The sequence below is a fragment of the Eucalyptus grandis genome, chromosome 2 (assembly GCF_016545825.1).
Source record: "Eucalyptus grandis isolate ANBG69807.140 chromosome 2, ASM1654582v1, whole genome shotgun sequence".
NCBI classification, from domain to species: Eukaryota; Viridiplantae; Streptophyta; class Magnoliopsida; order Myrtales; family Myrtaceae; genus Eucalyptus; species Eucalyptus grandis.
The window spans coordinates 3,482,266-3,498,585 of NC_052613.1; the positions used below are offsets into that span (position 1 = coordinate 3,482,266).

Consider the following 16,320-nt stretch of genomic DNA (forward strand, 5'->3'; position numbering starts at 1 on the left):
ATGATCTTGAGGTTATCACTCCTTTCATTAGTCAAATTTACGTAATCCTCTTCCATGTGATTTTTTCATTCATTTTGATGTCTTAGAACCATGAGGATCTGTCTCTATCTTGCGAGGTCTTGAAAAAGTGTGTTTCTTCAATCTTGTGCCCTCTGACGCTCAAAAGAGGACTGGGGTTAGTTGGCATGTCGTCTCAGATGTCTCCCTAATTTGTAGATTGCAAGTGTTATTAATACGCGCCTTGCACAATCTTTGTCAACTTTCCACAATAGGATATAATTTACAGCTAATGACTGAATCAAGGTCATGCTCGACATGTGACTATCTGGAGGAATTCATGAATGAAAATTCAAAGATTAGAATAGAATTGAAGTTCTCTGAAGGAGACATCGGCTGATACCATACTGCAAAAGGCAATTTCTAGGTCTGAGATTTCCATGGAGGATGTTTTGCTACCAATATATGCAAGCAGGAAAAGTTGGAGTACTTTTTCTTTTTTTTTTTTTTGTTCCTCCAAGTGGAAAGATTGTTGGAGATGGGATACAAGCTGTATCAAATGCAGCGCGGCTAAAATACTTGGAGGGAACACTTCGAGGTGATTGGCAAGAGTAGGTCGTGCATTCTGTAATCATGTTCCAGCTTCAGTTCTCTTTGTAGTTACTTTAAGCAGTTTTTGTTTTGAAAAGTTGGTACGAATAAGTTCAATCCCTGCCACTGTTTATCTAAATGGTTTGATGCTGTTGAGCTTGTCAATTATTTTATGTCAAACGTAATAATCATGGAAAGGTGAATGCTACCATCAGAGAAAATATTTCAAATATGCACAAAAGCATCTGAGAATAATTTTAATTTGGCCACACAATACCAAATGATCTCCCTTGGCTTCACATTATGGCAGGGCACATGATGGGATACCGAGGCTTTAATGTCCTTGGGAGATATTCTACATCCACCGTTGCTGCAGCAGTTGGAGCTGTGTGATTAGTGGAGGTATTTATTGATATCTTGAGAACGAACTACTCAAGAAAGACAAAGGGTGACACAGGAGAATCATTTTCCTTATAGGTTTCTCATGTCTATTTTCTTTTTACTTAGCTCCGTTCATTTCGCTAAAAATGTGATGTTTTTAGAAAATATTTTACAAGAAGTCATCGAACTTTTAATTAGTTTTTCTTTTTTTTCCCTTCCTTTTCATTTTTTTTTCTTTTCCTTCTTAATTGGCTAAGTGAGGTCGAGCTCCCAAGTCATCCTCTGACTAAAACAAGCTCGCCTAATTTCAGTGAGCTCAAGCCTTGCCTATTATTGGTTGTCGAAAGAAAAAAGAAGAAAAAGAAAAAATTTAAATTTGATTTTTAAATAAAGAAAGAACAAGAAAAAGAAAAAATAATTAAAAGAAGTACACAAAAGAGAACACGCATGGTTTAGGTAAAACAAAGAGAATAGTTTTCTCACTTTTGAAGGTATTTTTTCCATTGAAGAATATTCTTCCTGACTAATTTATTTTTCATTAACCGAACGTTGGAAAACGCTAAAAATTTTTGGAAAGTTATTTTCAGTGAAATGAACATGGTCTTAGTTTGTCTTCTCAATTCCTTCAAATTTGCCATGCAATAGACCCAATGACTTTCCAAATGCAACAGGGCTTTATGTCTATTAAGGGTTTTGTCTTAAACAACCTCCAAGAAAAAGACCAAACACGAAAATATTCTCTTTCTCCAAAAGTGGGGAATCGAAAATCACTCACTTTTAAGGTGTTTTTTTTTTTATTTTTTTCTTTTTAGACCAAACACGTTCTTCCATTTTTTTTCTTTTTCTTTCTTTTATTTTTACTCTTTTTCATTCTTTTTCTCTTTTCCGTTTTTTTCTTTTTTTCTTCTTACAAGCTCGCGGGACAAGAAACTTGGCAAGCTCGTCATGGCCTGCTATTGGGCAAAGAAGAAGGACAAAGAAAAAGAAAAAGGAAAAAAGAAAATAATTTAAAATCAATTTAAAAAAAAAAATAAATAAAAATAAAGTGCATGGAGGAAAATCTAATTTTCCATACCAAATGGGGGAAAATATCTTCTAATTTATTTTCAGGTTCCAATCAAACATCAGAAAATATTATCATTCTAAAAATTACTTTTTTGAAAACATTTTCTAGAAACGTCACATTTTCCACAAAATGAACAGAGCCTAAATCTATAAAACAAGTATAAATATTTCTAAGACACTTTGAAATCAGCAGTCTTAATTTTTTATGTATGGTTTTGGTTTCTATAAAACCTAAATTATCAAGTATCCATTCTTGCTTTTCCAGTATCAATTCTACTCCATTTTAAGCCAATCTTGTAGTGCTTTCTTGCTACATTTCCTACGATGTCAGAGGGTGTCTTCACAAACATAAAATCCCTGAACACTTTCATTAAGAATATTAAATTATTCATCGCTCACCTAAACAACATGAAGAATCTAACAAATTGTTCTTTCACATCTTTATTTTTATTTTTATGACTAATATGGATAGTGGATAACATAAGGACAATCTAGATGACAACCTTATGTAAATATGTCTCTAGAATGTGCCTCTTCCTAAGATGGCAAAAAATGCATTTATCCACCGATACCTTGCACTAATACCCTACCCTCATCAAAACGATCTCATCTCCTTTTGTTAATCTCTGCCAAGTTGTTGTTAAGGGACATCTTTGCACGTCAGGGCTTGCAAGAGGGCAGAAGGGACTCTCCCTTGGATACTTGTTTGTGCCTGAAGAAATTTGAAGAATGCGCAGATTGTGACTGCCAAAACTTAAGAGTACAAGAGAAACGTCATCTTATACCTTCAGGTCAGTTCGAAATGGCCAAACTATGGGTGTATTTGAGAAGACTTTTAGGGAAAGTTTTTAAGAAAATGCAAAGACCTTTGAGTTAAAGATATTTTTCAAAATACAAACTGTGTTTGGAAAATTGTAGTTTGAAAGCCCTTTGTGAAGTATCTTTGAACAAAATGGTGTTTGGAAGACAAAGGATTTTTGTGATAAAAAATTATCAAATAAAAAAAAAAAATTTTGATCGACAAGGGCGGGCGGCACTGTCGGTGACCGCTGGCGACCTCCGGCGACCTCGAGATTTGGGGCGGCGAGGTCGCATGACGCCGTCACAACCTCCGGCGACCCCAAATCTAGGCGGTGAGGTTGCACCCATCGCGCGACGCCGCCTCGACCTCTGGCGACCTAGATCCGGGGCGTCGAGGTTGCGGGAGGACCTCGCCGCCCCGAATCGGGTCGCGGCGGGTCACGCGACCTCGCCGCCTCAAATCCGGGTCGCGGCGGGGTCGCGCAACCTCGTCGCCCGGATCAGGGGTGTTGAGGTCACGGGAGGTCGCGCAATGCCGCCGCGACCCGCATCTAGGGGCGGCGAGGTCGTGTGACCGGATCTAGTCGCCGCTCAAGCCTCCGACACCAAACCGGTCGCGACCGCACTGCACGCAAGCATGGGTCATGCGGCCCCGGTGAGCTCCGTGCGAAGGTCGCGATGTGGCGGCGACGGTCACCAACAACGTCGCGACTCACGGAGGTCGCCCGACTCTCCGACAACGATCGCCTAGGTTGTCGCGACCACGCCAGTGTCCCTCTAGTTTTACATTGCCAGAAAAACTCGTAAGGACAATTTCGCCTCCTCACCTGTCTTGGGCTTTCAACCTTCACAAGCTAGGCATTCTCCAAATGGGGTTAAAATTTTTTTGCCAAACACCCCTATACTTGGCCCAAAGGACTTTAGGTGTTCAAAACCATTTCCAAAGTAGTTTCCAAACGTAGTCTATGCCTTTGAGTAGATAATTCGAAGGAAACAAAATTCCAAAGGGGTATACCCTAAAATCTCAGGAGATATAGACAGACGCATGTAAAAGAACTAATAATATAAGGGCAATCGATTGGTACGTTACTCTGCAAAACAATATTCTTAAAGACATTTATGTCAAAAGCATATATCTGACTCATCATTATAACAACCAAAACATAAGCATGATATGTATGCCTAAAAGTTCCCAGAAAACAAAAAATCCTCTACCCTGCCCAGGTTTTCCCCCTTGAGAATAATTACGATAGGACACAATCTAAAAAAGGCCAAAAGCGTATAGATAACATGCATTATAAGATGTGTTGCAAATGGGATTGATAATTTGCCCAACGGGTAAGTATAAAACATGGTTCAAGATGACAATACCTGAGTTAGCTAATGGAGAGCAGCTCTAAATTTATAAAGGACTCCCAAGCTTCTATGTGGGTAGAGTATGTGTTCCATTTTCCTCACTTCAGCATGGAACAAGAAACCCATGTCAATCTGCTGCCCAATGATGAATTTAAAGAAAGAGCCACTGGATCTGTAATAATTCACAATTAGCCCAATGTATAACGTAATATCTGAATTTTAATTTATTTAATATAATTTTCAAACTTTTGATACAATTTCAATATAGTTTCTGAATTGTATAAAAATGTTCAAACTAATCATTGGATAAATTAAAATTAAAAAAATTTAAGGGTTCAACTTCGGCTACTAGTTGAGACAATTCTTCCAACACCAAAAAAATAAAAATAAAAATTTAAGGATTTAGGCCAAAGTCTATGTTTTAAAATGAAATAAACGTGTCCAAGTTGCGTCTGCGCGTCGCGAAAAAGGACCAATCAGCTTCGTTGGGCAGGCAGCCCGCCAGCCAATCAGCTGTCGACTCCCATCTTTTATCTTTTAATAATTTATTTTATTTCCATCTCCAGTAAATAAAAACCGCATAAACCTAAAAGATCCTCCCTTCCTCCGTCGTCTCTCTCCTCGGAAAGTCCTCCAATCCCGTGCGACGCGCGATCTCCTGCTGCTCCTCCGATGGCCGGCAACCGGTGGATCAGGCCCGAGGTATGCTCCCTCCCTCTCTCTTCTCGCGATCTTTTGGGTATTCGCGGTTGCGATTCGTCGGATTTTCCGGGGTTTTTTCTCCTCCGAATTCGGTGCGGCAACGGTTCTTGAAAGATCTAAAGGTGGGATTTTTGGGTGGGTGGTTGTGCGTGTGGACGTGCAGGTGTATCCGCTCTTTGCGGCCGTCGGCGTCGCCGTCGGGATCTGCGGGTTCTCGTTGGTCCGCCACATCTGCATCAATCCTGAAGTCAGGTCTGTTTCTCTCTCTCTTTCTCTCTCTATGTGGAGTTCGTTCGTGTGGTGGTTTTAAGTCGATGCTTGGAAAGGTGGTCCGATTGAATTTGACTTCCTGTTGACTGTGGCGATCGGGTAGGGCCTGGGCTTTGATTAAGACCGCGAGTTGACGAGTCTGCTCGGACAAAGCACCGATTTTTGTGGGGAAAGGGTCGAATGGTTCGAATCGTTTCGCCACGAGGGGGGTTGATGGGTGTTTATCTCAGGAATTTTACCAAAGTGAAGTATGAGAGAATACCGAGACGAGTTCGACATAAGGTTGAGGGTTGAGGGTTGAGGGTTGAGGGAGAGATTTTTCCAATTTTAAGCACGCAGATATCAAATCTAATTCCTGAAATTGAACTCTGTGGCGAATTCTGGGTCTTTCTTTTCACGGTTTAAAGTGATGGCAGATCCGGCAGACTAGTAACTCCTGTTGAGCATCTGCCACTCACCAACTAGGCAAAGACCCAATTTTACTTGACAAGGCAATTAGTAATCTATCTAATGATCCATGATTTGGGACCTTATCCATTGCATTAGTTAAGTAAAATTTACCTCTTCTTTTCATTTTCTGTGCATTACCCAGTGACTCGCTTGTTGCATCGCTCGAGGAAGAGGTTAGGAGAGATTTAGATGGAATGGTAAAAAGTTCCTTCTTGTTCCTGAATAGTGCATTGAAGGGATAACCTGATTGGCGGTCTCATTTGGAAGAAGTTCTTTGAAGATTTTGTGACGTGTTTAGTTCGAATTCAGTGATCAGCACTAAGCATGACTAACTTCACTCAGTCCATTTTCATCCGACAAGAAGTTTGCCTGCTTTGCTACTCACGTAGAGTGTTGATTTTCTTCTCAGGACACACTGAAATCGTATTTTCCCCTGTTTGTGGAGGAAATTTTCTGAACTCTAGCAGTTTAATGAAGAGTTTAGTTTCTACTGTATAGCTGTTATTTTCTCTATCGAGTTTGAAATAGTTCAAATGCTTATGTAACTGATAAACGAAAGAACAGTCATGGCCACAGAAGATTTTGTTTCGTCTTTGGTTTGCTAACCATTTAACCTTATGATGGCTGACTCAGGGTGACCAAGGAGAACAGGGCTGCAGGAGTTCTGGATAACTTTAAAGAGGGTGAAAAGTATACTGAGCATTCTCTAAGGAAGTTCGTTCGAAACAGGTCTCCAGAAATCATGCCATCCCTCAACAGCTTCTTCACAAGCCCTGATCGGAATTAAATCCACATAAGGAAAATCTGAATTCTTCTATTGGATGGAGTAAAACTCAATTGACTTCATCATGACTGCGGTGGTGTGATTGTAACCTTCTCATACGATGGATATGACTGCTCAAAAAAATAAGCTCAGCGGAACTTTTTGTTTGATTTTATGTGATACCATCAATGGGTCAACTATTGTCTACGGAACATGGCTTTTATATTCTTCTCGACATGGATTGGTGCATATTTTTAGCTCTTCGGCTTCTGTATGTCCGCAGTGATTCGGCATATGCTTTACTCAGTTGCTTTGCTGTTTTGTTATTCATATTCCTAGTCTTCCATCAATCTTATCAGCCAGAAACCTTAGTTTTTACCCGGATTTCCAACTGATTATTCTATGAGAAATTTCAGGATGCTCGTTGGAATGATTTGATTTGGGGTTTAACCGTTTAATCCTGTGGAACTTCCATTTGGATGTAACGACACAGTAGGCTGACCTCCCAAGTGTTCTTAGGAGCTTTTTGTAAACCTGCACATTCTCCTTTTTCCCCCATTTCACTTGCTAAGCGATTAAAAGGAAAAGAAATTAAGCCAGAGAGCCTGGCGATATCAGATCGTTCTTAGCACCTGTTTAGCTGAATTCACATCCAGGTAAAAACTCTCCCATCGTCAAGTCGTTTGCCAGCAGCCAGGGTTTGCACCTCATCATTTACCCTTTAGCTAGAAACAACCGAGCTGATCCAATTTGGTTACTGCTGTCATGATAAGTCATGGTGAGAAGTTGAAGTATGCCGATCTTTTTAGTTTCTCTCTAAGCATGGTATTATCATTAGCATATTGTCAGCATGATAGGCTTCTCACTTGTACCACATGAGATACCAGAAGGAATCTTGAAGAATTCTTAGTCCCATGTTTAGCTCTGGCGATAACTATTACCTTCAAAACAACATTCAGATAATTTCAATGGTCAAATTGTTCCATCTAAAAGTTATCTATATCGACTGCCCAGCAATAACACAGGAATTCTCCCCCAAAACCCCCTTTGATGTTTCTAAGGTTACAACAATCTACTAAGAAACAATTTGAAGGAAACTGAGTTGCCTAAGATTACAAAGCTGCTATGCTGAGAGAATTCTCCGTATCATCCAAACCGAACGATCTGATTCCACTTGAAGCCTCATTTGCAACAAAAACGACTTCTTCTTGGTTCTCACATAAGAGTTCCTAGTGGAAAGCATATATCCACCAGATTTTTACCCCATCTGGAACTTAAGGTAGAAAGTAGAGGCAAAAGGGTAGAAATAGGGACATGAGCTGGCCAGACAGAGGTGCAACCAGAAGCTTCTTATGAGACTGACATGCATTCAAGTAGAATGATCAACTATGAAATCTCCAGTTTTCTAGATGATTTCTCATAAATGAAACATTATGACACAAACTGTCAAAAATTGACCAATCTCCCATATACCTAAGAAACCAATGGCCACTTTCTCTATTCCAAAAGTATGCAGTCAATTGGCAGAGAGAGTTACAGCAAGCAGCTTGCGCAGCCTTAAGGATTTGTCATCTTTTGGGAGGAGATCCGTATTTTTTTTATATCCTCAACACAATGCCACACCTGCTTCGAAAATTTCACAGCTCCATTTATCAGTAATGTTATGGAGGAAAATGCTCAGCACTCATTGAAGGAAAACCAGATTGTGCCATTCTCATTCCTCGTAGTAGACTCTTTGCAGTCTCTTTCTCCTGTATTTGTAAAAACAAAATAAATGGAAAAGATCAATCAATAATTCTAGCAAGCAATATGGTCTTCCAATATACAGCCAGAGCAAAGTAAATAACTTACCGGGCCAGTATAATCAAGAAGACGTGTGCAATACACCTCCGCCTCCTCAAATCTCTTTTGGTCTTTGCCATGTGTGGCAAGAAAAAGCAAAGCTTCAACCATATTAGGTCCGTCCCTCTCTTCAGCTTCCATCCGCTCCAGATCCTTTTTGTAGTAAAAAGCAGCTTCTTCTAAACGCCCAAGTTCACAATGCAACTTTGCTAGCTTGTGAAGAGCAATTGCTTCCCTGTCATTACAATTCGCTGCCCTCCTGTAACACTTGATTGACTCTTCTAGCATGTGAAGCTGTTCAGTTTCATAACACTGAGCCATAGCAATCCATAAGCGAGAATCACTTGGCTGCAAGAATACAGATTTTCTGAAATAATGAAGAGCGTAGAAAGGCATCCCCATCATCTCATAGGCCTGTCCTAAACCATACCAGGCTCGGTAATCACATGGATTTATATCTACAGCTCGCCGATAGGCATCAACAGCTGCTGGAGTGTTTTTCATCTCAACATATTCATGACCCATAAGAGTCCAAGCAGATAAACAATTCTTATTCAATTTAAGGGCCCTCCTAAAATACATAACTGACTTCTCATGTTGGCCTTTCAAGCTATAATAATTTCCAATTATACAACAAGATTCTGGCCTGTACTTATCAGTCATGAATACCCTGTGGGCAAGATAACTCAAGGCAGAAAAGCATTCCTTAGCATAGAGTACATTGGAATACATATCCATGTCCTCCACTCGGTAAGGATCATTTCTCAGGAGTTCTTCAAATATCACTTCTACTTGTTCAAATTCCCTTAGACTGTACTGCGCTTTTGCAATTTGTGCCTGTATGTAATTACTGAAGCTGAAGGTGCCTTGCAGATACTCATATTTTGCTAAGGACTCGTTGTGCATTCTGAGTTCTTGATATGCACCAGCAAGAAAGAAATCCTTCATCCAATGATTATTGAGAGGTAGACTATGTAATATGTCGATTGTAGTGCACAAGGATTGTAACTCTGACCATGCACTCCAGTTCCAAGGATAGCTATTCACAGATTCCACAAGAAGGTTACGTGCAAGGTGTTCACTGCCTTTCTCTTTAAGAACAAGACCATACAAGTACAACCCAAAGGGATCAATGGACCCATTCTTACGTAGCATTGACAACTCCCTCTCCAGAGAAACCAATTCCTTGTTAACAGCATCACTCTTACCTAAGGGCCCTTCAAGTTCTATATTCTCTTCCTCTTTCCGGTTTTCTCCAGCCTACATAAAACAAATGATAGATACAACTTATAAGAATGCTTAAGTGGGACTATGGACAGTCAGGAGTTTCTTCAAATTATGCAGCCTCCAATGCGATGTATGTTTGCACAAGATCAAAATGGCTAATGAAAATCTGTGCAGAAACTTGGAGAGGCAGCTTCATAGAGCAAGCAGGTAATGCCGTCATTCTCTAGGTACCAAAGTATAAGCAAGTCATCCAGAGAAAAGTGAAAGTCATCCAGTGACTTGTCCAGCAGTGGTGAATTCATACCATACAAACCTTAAGCTACATATGTAAAAAAAATTTATCACAAGAAACTTTAAAATCTCCATAATATCAATGAAGATTGTAACGACATGAACTCCTCATTGTGATGTAGCCACAGCCAACATGCTTATCATAAGTGCATAAGTCTAAACCAATCAACTCTTTTGTGGGGTTGTGTAAGTTGATTCTTGCCTTGACAAACATACTCATCCAAGCATACCTAAGACCTAGAACATGTCTATCAGGTTGTCGTGGATGATATTCAGTAAAAGGAAAAGAGAAATGAAAGGATAAAACATGTTGTGAGAAAGCTCTCTACAGAAGCCTCAAGTGACAAACCAGATAAAGAGCATAACATCGTAGGAAGACAGCTTTCTTCCCATACTGATCCCGAAGCACATGAGCAGCCCTCCGATACTCACGGCAGTCAAAGTAAGACTTGGCCAGAAGATAAAAGTCACCATCAACTATGTCATCTTCCTCCATGACCGGAGTACTCACATACGACACCCCAGCAATTGGCGTCGACATGATCTCATTGGTGCGGAATCTCCTGCGGATACTGGAGCTCCCACGCTGGAATCTGGTGTTTGAAGGTGTGAACTTTACAGGGTCTAGCTCGATTCCCACTAGTTGTTCCGCTGCCCTGCACATAATTATACTCTTCATGAATTCTTTTGAGCTGGAACTAAGGTGAAACATAATGAACAGAGAACGAATCCCATTTCTCCTCCATAATGCTGTACCTCCTTGATCATTTCTCTGGGCAGCAACAGGCACGGGGTTTTACCCAGCCCAAGCTTCTAACACTAGAAATTGGAATGCGAGGCTCAAATTTTCGCAACAGGAGTGTAAATCTCACACTTTCGGCAATTCATTCGATTAATTCAGAAACCCCATTACCCAAAACAAATTTAAGAATCAAGAAAGTGGACAGCACCCACCAAAGGCAGCAACGTATAACCCAACAAAGCATTTTTTTTTTTTTTTGCTTTCAACACTACCGTCTCCTACGTCCTACCCAACAAGGAAGTGCTTGAAATCGGGGCTAGGGTTTTTGGGACGCAATACCATTTGGAAGCAGAGTAGAGGCAGCGATCGCTGAGCTGGCGGACTGCAATCCGGAGCTCGTTCCGGCAGATTTCCTTCGAACCCATCGAAGCTCTCTCGAGTCGCGGAATCTACGACCTGCGCGACCGCATTCAGTGTGGGAAAGCAGTTGAGGTCCCGGTTCTTGCGGTGCCGAAGCTTCTACGGAGCGGTGGCAATAGGAGCGGCGGCGGATTCCTCTCCTTCGTCTTCGCCTTCTCAAGACGTTGTTCGCGAAGAAGGAGGAGAGACAAGAAGATCGAATGCTAGAAAGCATGGGTAATTTCCCGGTCGTTGGCGGCGAGGAGAGGGGGGGCAGTGGTTCGCCGGTCACGCGCTGGTTCGCCGTCGAAGAGAGGGAGGGCAGACAGAGACGCGAGGGGAGAGAAAGAGCAAAGGGACGGACGATTCGGGGCCGGATCCGGAGCCGGAGGGCGGCGCGGTGGTTCGCCGGTCGGAAAGAGGGAGGGCAGAGAGAGAGGGAGGGAGTTCGTCGGGTAGAGAGAGAAAGAGGCGCAAAGAAAAACCCTCTCTCCCTCCAGAAGCTACAGTACAGAGAAATTTTCAAAAATGGCGCCCGAAATTGTGGGTCCCACGAGGACACGTGTCGCCTTCCTAGATCCCACCATCCTATGGACGCCCGACCTCGTCGGCAGATTTCCTTCGATTCCTTTCTTGAATGGCGAGAATCCGGCCAGCTCGGTCGTCGCTGCTCCCTTCCTGTCTCCGCTCCGGCTCCCGGCGAGATCTCACGGGTTCGGCTGGGGAGGCCGGATAATACTGGTGAATTCGAAGCCTCGGAGTTCCTCTCCGGTGGTGACGCCTCTCTCTCCGGGATCCGTTGTTTTGCAGTATTGCTCTGAGTCGTGGCTGAAGGCGTGCTTGCCGGAGCGTGGGCTCCTTCTTGTCTGGTGCTTACTTGATGGTTGAAATATACGACTGGAATTGGACGGCTCTTTCTCTAATTTAGCTTGGCCGTGCCTTGCTTTTCTTGTTAAAAGCATTCGCTGCTAGTGGGTTTGTTATGCTCGGTTGGGTATGTTTCGCCGGCGTCGACATGGGGTTTTATGGTGAGAAAATCATATGACCGATCATTCAACGTTGGGCAAATTTTCATATTCGCTGCTTAACTTCAATTTTAACAGGGTGATTATTATGTGTTACATCTTCATCCTATTTTATCATTCAGTTAGCTATCTTTTTCAATAAAGAATAGAATGATGTGACAATCTAAACAGCTCGTGTTGCTATTTACATGCTACATGGCATTGCACTTGCCATGGTTTTCCCTACTAAACCCATAGTGATTGTTTCCTAAATGCAATGAACGTGCTTTAGGAGGTGACCATGGACAATGTCATGTCATGCTTGGCTGATCTTCATCTATTAAAAAAATGCCATGTCATGCAGGGCCATCCTTCTTTTGTCCACTAGTCTTATGTCTTTTTCTTTACTAGATAAATTCTGTCATTGCTCGGAGCATATCTTTGGATTGACCTGTTTCATATAATTCATACAAATGCATATCTTCCTCCTCAAGCAAAGAAGACAGATTGTGACAGTTTCATCATTTTGCAATGGATGATGCAACCTATAAATGATCTGTCTAGAAGAAAACAAACTAGTGAAATCAACCTGTTTGCTCATTTAATGTGTGAGGAACTTTTCATTCTCGTGTTAGCATCTCATCTGAATTTAAAAGGATATTGATGAAAGTGATATAGAGTTGTAATGAACTATAGTTTATAAACGTTAGGAGTAAGGCCTACAATGGCATCTTTGTAAAGCTTCTTTAGGGCAGCCTAGGTTTAACCTATACGACACGAACTCTTAGCAGGAGTTGATTTTGTACCTTTCATCACAAACGACAACTGTAGACTTTACCCTACTAGATGGGAGTTATATATATGTTGGTCTCCTGGATGATTCACGTGTGTTAATATCCAAGTCTATCTTGATGTAACTGAAGAGTGTAGGAGTGAAAGAGACCTACTTTGCACCATCTATATATATTTCTTCCTAATCAGCAAGTGCAGTTATCCCTTGTCATATGTCATGCAATTTTTCCTCTTGTTATTTGTCAGCGTTCTGTTTACTGTTGTTAATGATAAAATGTGTTTGGCTTTCCTTGTACTCCTTTACACTAGTAATAGCATATGTTCTTTATTTAGTTGGCTTCTTCCTCTGATTTGATGGAGTGAACTTTACGATCCTCTTTAACAAGTAGCCTCCTTTGGACTTGGAAAATAAGGTTAAAGGAAATATATGTGCTTCCTCTTGTCTCTGTTGGACCATTTGATGATATTTTTACTTTGATCTTTGTTTTGTAGATTAGAAACATCCACTTACTTGTATCCCTTGTTTTTTACAAGTTGAAGCTAAGAAGAAGACATAAAACTCTTTTGATGATCTGCTGGCGAAATCTAAGAACCTCTATTAGTTGACTTTTAGCTACTAGGCAATTTACATCCTCCATAGATTTGAAGCAATGATACCTATTCTAATAAATCTTTGAGCAACTTGATTAGCATAATACTTATAATTTGGGCTTTTGTGCCAGGTGTGGTCCTTGTCAATTTATGGTTCCCATCCTCAATGAGGTCAGCATTAGACTTAAAGATACAATTTAGGTTGTGAAGACTGATACTGAGAAGTTCCCTAGCATTGCTGATAAATACAAGATATAAGCATTAGCTACCTTTATCATATTTAAAGATGGGAAGCCTTTTGACCGTTTTGTAAGTTTTATCATTTTCACGTTTGCTATCATTTGGAAATTTAATCTGCTAAGTTTTCATAATTATTATGTTAGTAAAGGCTCATAAATGTTTTTATACTGTTATGAGATGCCTTAGATATCCTTATTTGAACAAAAACCTAGAGTCACAAGTTTTTTTTTTTTTTATTTTGGGTGCAATTTCAATCTTTTATGATGTGAAAGATACAGGGTGAACTCTGGAAAGAGTACTTGCATTTTGGCGAAAAAGCACGGACACCCCTTTTAATATATATAGGCACTAATGCCTCTCTTGTGACATGAATAATCTATAATGATCGATAATCAGTGGACACCCTTCTCCTCCTAAACTGTTTTTGATTAGGGAATTCCATCCCACTTCATCATTATTCTCTCGCAGAACATGGAACCACACCAACATGTTTCTACATAATAACTGATGATAAATATGCACAAACCCCATAAGTCTTCTACAGCAGTCAATAAAAGGTCTTCCCTTTGTAGAGCTTGACAATCCTGGAAATCACAGCTTCCCTAGCCATTAGGTTGCTGCAATCCATGCATAGTGAGTGATACTTTTTTAGCAATAGGCAGAGGGTATCTCCATAAATTTTCTGTGAAGGACATGGTTGCTGGCTCAATGCAGAAATGGTAACAACTGATGGGCATTGCCTAAGACTCATGCATTATTCTGTGGTCTCTGAATGTTATTTAATATGAAATTAGTTGATTCTCATTCATAATTTAATTGCAATATAGCCTTGTGAAATATTTCTGATTTTCGATTGCTTCCAACTTATACAGTTTTAAGTTGTTTTAGTCACTTACCCTTATCTTGATTGAGCTGTTTTCAATTATCGGGAGGGTGCTCTGACAGCTGATCAACTGATCCAGCGGATTGAGGATTCGCTGAAAGTTAAGCAATAGTTTTGGTGAGCCCTAGTTATTCTTGTTTTGCTTCCAGGGTAGGCATATATCATGAACACAAGGTGACCAAGGAGAACAGGGCTGCAGGAGTTCGCTGAGCTGGCGGACTGCAATCCGGAGCTCGTTCCGGCAGATTTCCTTCGAACCCATCAAAGCTCTCTCGAATCGCAGAATCTACGACCTGCGCGACTGCATTCAGTGGGGAAAGCAGTTGAGGTCCCGGTTCTTGCGGTGCCGAAGCTTCTATGGAGCGGCGGCAATAGGAGTGGCGATGGCGGTCGTCGGCGGCGACGAGGAAAAGCGAGTGTCCTTTTCCGTCGTCGTCCCCCTTCTCAAAGCGTTTTTCGCGAAGAAGGCTAGAGAGAGAGAGAGACACTGTAGCGAAGTTCAAATGCTAGAAAGCGTGGGTAATTTCCCGGTCCCTGCTCTTAATTTGAATTGAATTTTATATTCTCTTCTTTTATATTTTCTTTTTTTCTTCTAAGCAAAATGTAATTGTAAAAGCCAATTTAGATGAGGGCTATAAATTATTTGTCAACATGGGAAACAACGGATTTTAATCATCCCGCTACGTGAAGAGGTAAACAAACTTTCATATAAAGAGGAAACAAAGGATCAAAATTTAACTAATTTTCTCCGAGGAAATGATACCAATATATAATCATAAAAAATTTACTCGACTCAATATTAGCTATTTTAAACTCGCTCGGAGATAAGCTCAATATGTTTTCATTTTTGGACTCATGTCGCTTTTTGGGGAAAATGGAAGGAAAGCTTTTTTTTTTTTTTACAAAGTCCATCAAAAATGACAAAATTTATCTATTCAAACAAGCAAAAGATGGGCAAATAGAGAGTTTGAACAGGCATTTGATTTTTAGGTCAAATTTTCAAATTGTTTTGTAAAATTGTAATATATTTATCATGTGTTAATTCTTAAGTGAATCTAATTAGAAAAATGTGAGTAATATGATCTTTTGATATCAAGTAGGGATAAGCATGATCCAAATAAGCAATTTTTACTCTAGAATCGAAAAGTGCCTACTAAAGATCGATTCCCAAAAATTGAAATTGGAAATTATCTATTGGGTCCATGGAACCGGTCCCATCAAATTTCATGCACTTAGCGCAACGTTTTTTGACAAGTCAAAGTAAAGGAAAAAACAAAGAACTTCCCTATTTTTAATTGCAAGATCGGTAAAAAGATAGAGATTACTTAAGGAATATGACGAGCGCCCAATTGCTCTTGCTTCTCCAGCCTTGTCACCATTAGGGTCTCCTGCTGCAGGCTTTCAAACTTGTCATGGCTCGTGCACGCTCCGAAACTCCGGTAGTTGTATGTTTTAGACAGCAATTTGATGGAGAAAGTCATTGGCCATGAATTTGCAGCAGTGGAGGAGTTAATTGCTTCAAGAGTATTCTCACATCTCGAATATATACTCCCGCAAAGACTTCCACAACTAATGTGCATTTGCGATCACACTTTATTCCTTTCCTCAAGGGGCAACCTCCGAAATATCCCGGTTCCCTCGTCTCAAAAATTCGCCGTTGAACACGAACAGTGCAAGGGGATTCTTCTCCCGATCTCGGGAGATGATGACTGGTGGGCCAGTTTTGAGTGGGACGACCCTGACACTTGGGTCACTTTCGAGTGGGCTGGGTATGCCCAAGAAATGAATTTTCAAGATGCAGCCCGACAAGTGCCAGAGAGTGGTAGTTGGTGGACCACGATGGAATTCCGACCTGACTGGGCCGAGTGAGTGAGATTTGCAAGTGGAATGTCGTTTGAAAAAGTACCATTTCTCCCTAGCAAAGTATCTGTCT

At 40.9% G+C, this 16,320-nt stretch overlaps 2 protein-coding genes across 3 annotated transcripts; one reads left to right on the forward strand and one right to left on the reverse strand.

The window, feature by feature from the left end:
- The first annotated feature begins 4,737 nt into the window (after window positions 1-4,737).
- LOC104418219 lies at window positions 4,738-6,682 on the forward strand. The gene is made up of 3 exons (XM_010029492.3): window positions 4,738-4,893; window positions 5,057-5,145; window positions 6,247-6,682. Exons 1-3 carry the CDS (start codon window positions 4,864-4,866, stop codon window positions 6,398-6,400), a joined length of 273 nt encoding a protein of 90 aa, XP_010027794.1. The 5' UTR covers window positions 4,738-4,863; the 3' UTR covers window positions 6,401-6,682.
- A 1,024-nt stretch (window positions 6,683-7,706) lies between these two features.
- Window positions 7,707-11,023, reverse strand: LOC104434296 (anaphase-promoting complex subunit 8-like). 2 transcript variants are annotated; one of them, XM_039305959.1, is made up of 5 exons: window positions 10,818-10,919; window positions 10,493-10,555; window positions 10,086-10,392; window positions 8,228-9,478; window positions 7,707-8,127 (listed from the first exon to the last, which is right to left on the reverse strand). In XM_039305959.1, exons 3-5 carry the CDS (start codon window positions 10,275-10,277, stop codon window positions 8,038-8,040), a joined length of 1,533 nt encoding a protein of 510 aa, XP_039161893.1. In that variant the 5' UTR covers window positions 10,278-10,392; window positions 10,493-10,555; window positions 10,818-10,919; the 3' UTR covers window positions 7,707-8,037. The 2 variants fall into 2 exon arrangements, with proteins under 2 accessions (XP_039161893.1, XP_010027805.2); XM_010029503.3 differs by lacking the exon at window positions 10,493-10,555 and having other exon boundaries at window positions 10,818-11,023.
- Between the last annotated feature and the right edge of the window lie 5,297 nt (window positions 11,024-16,320).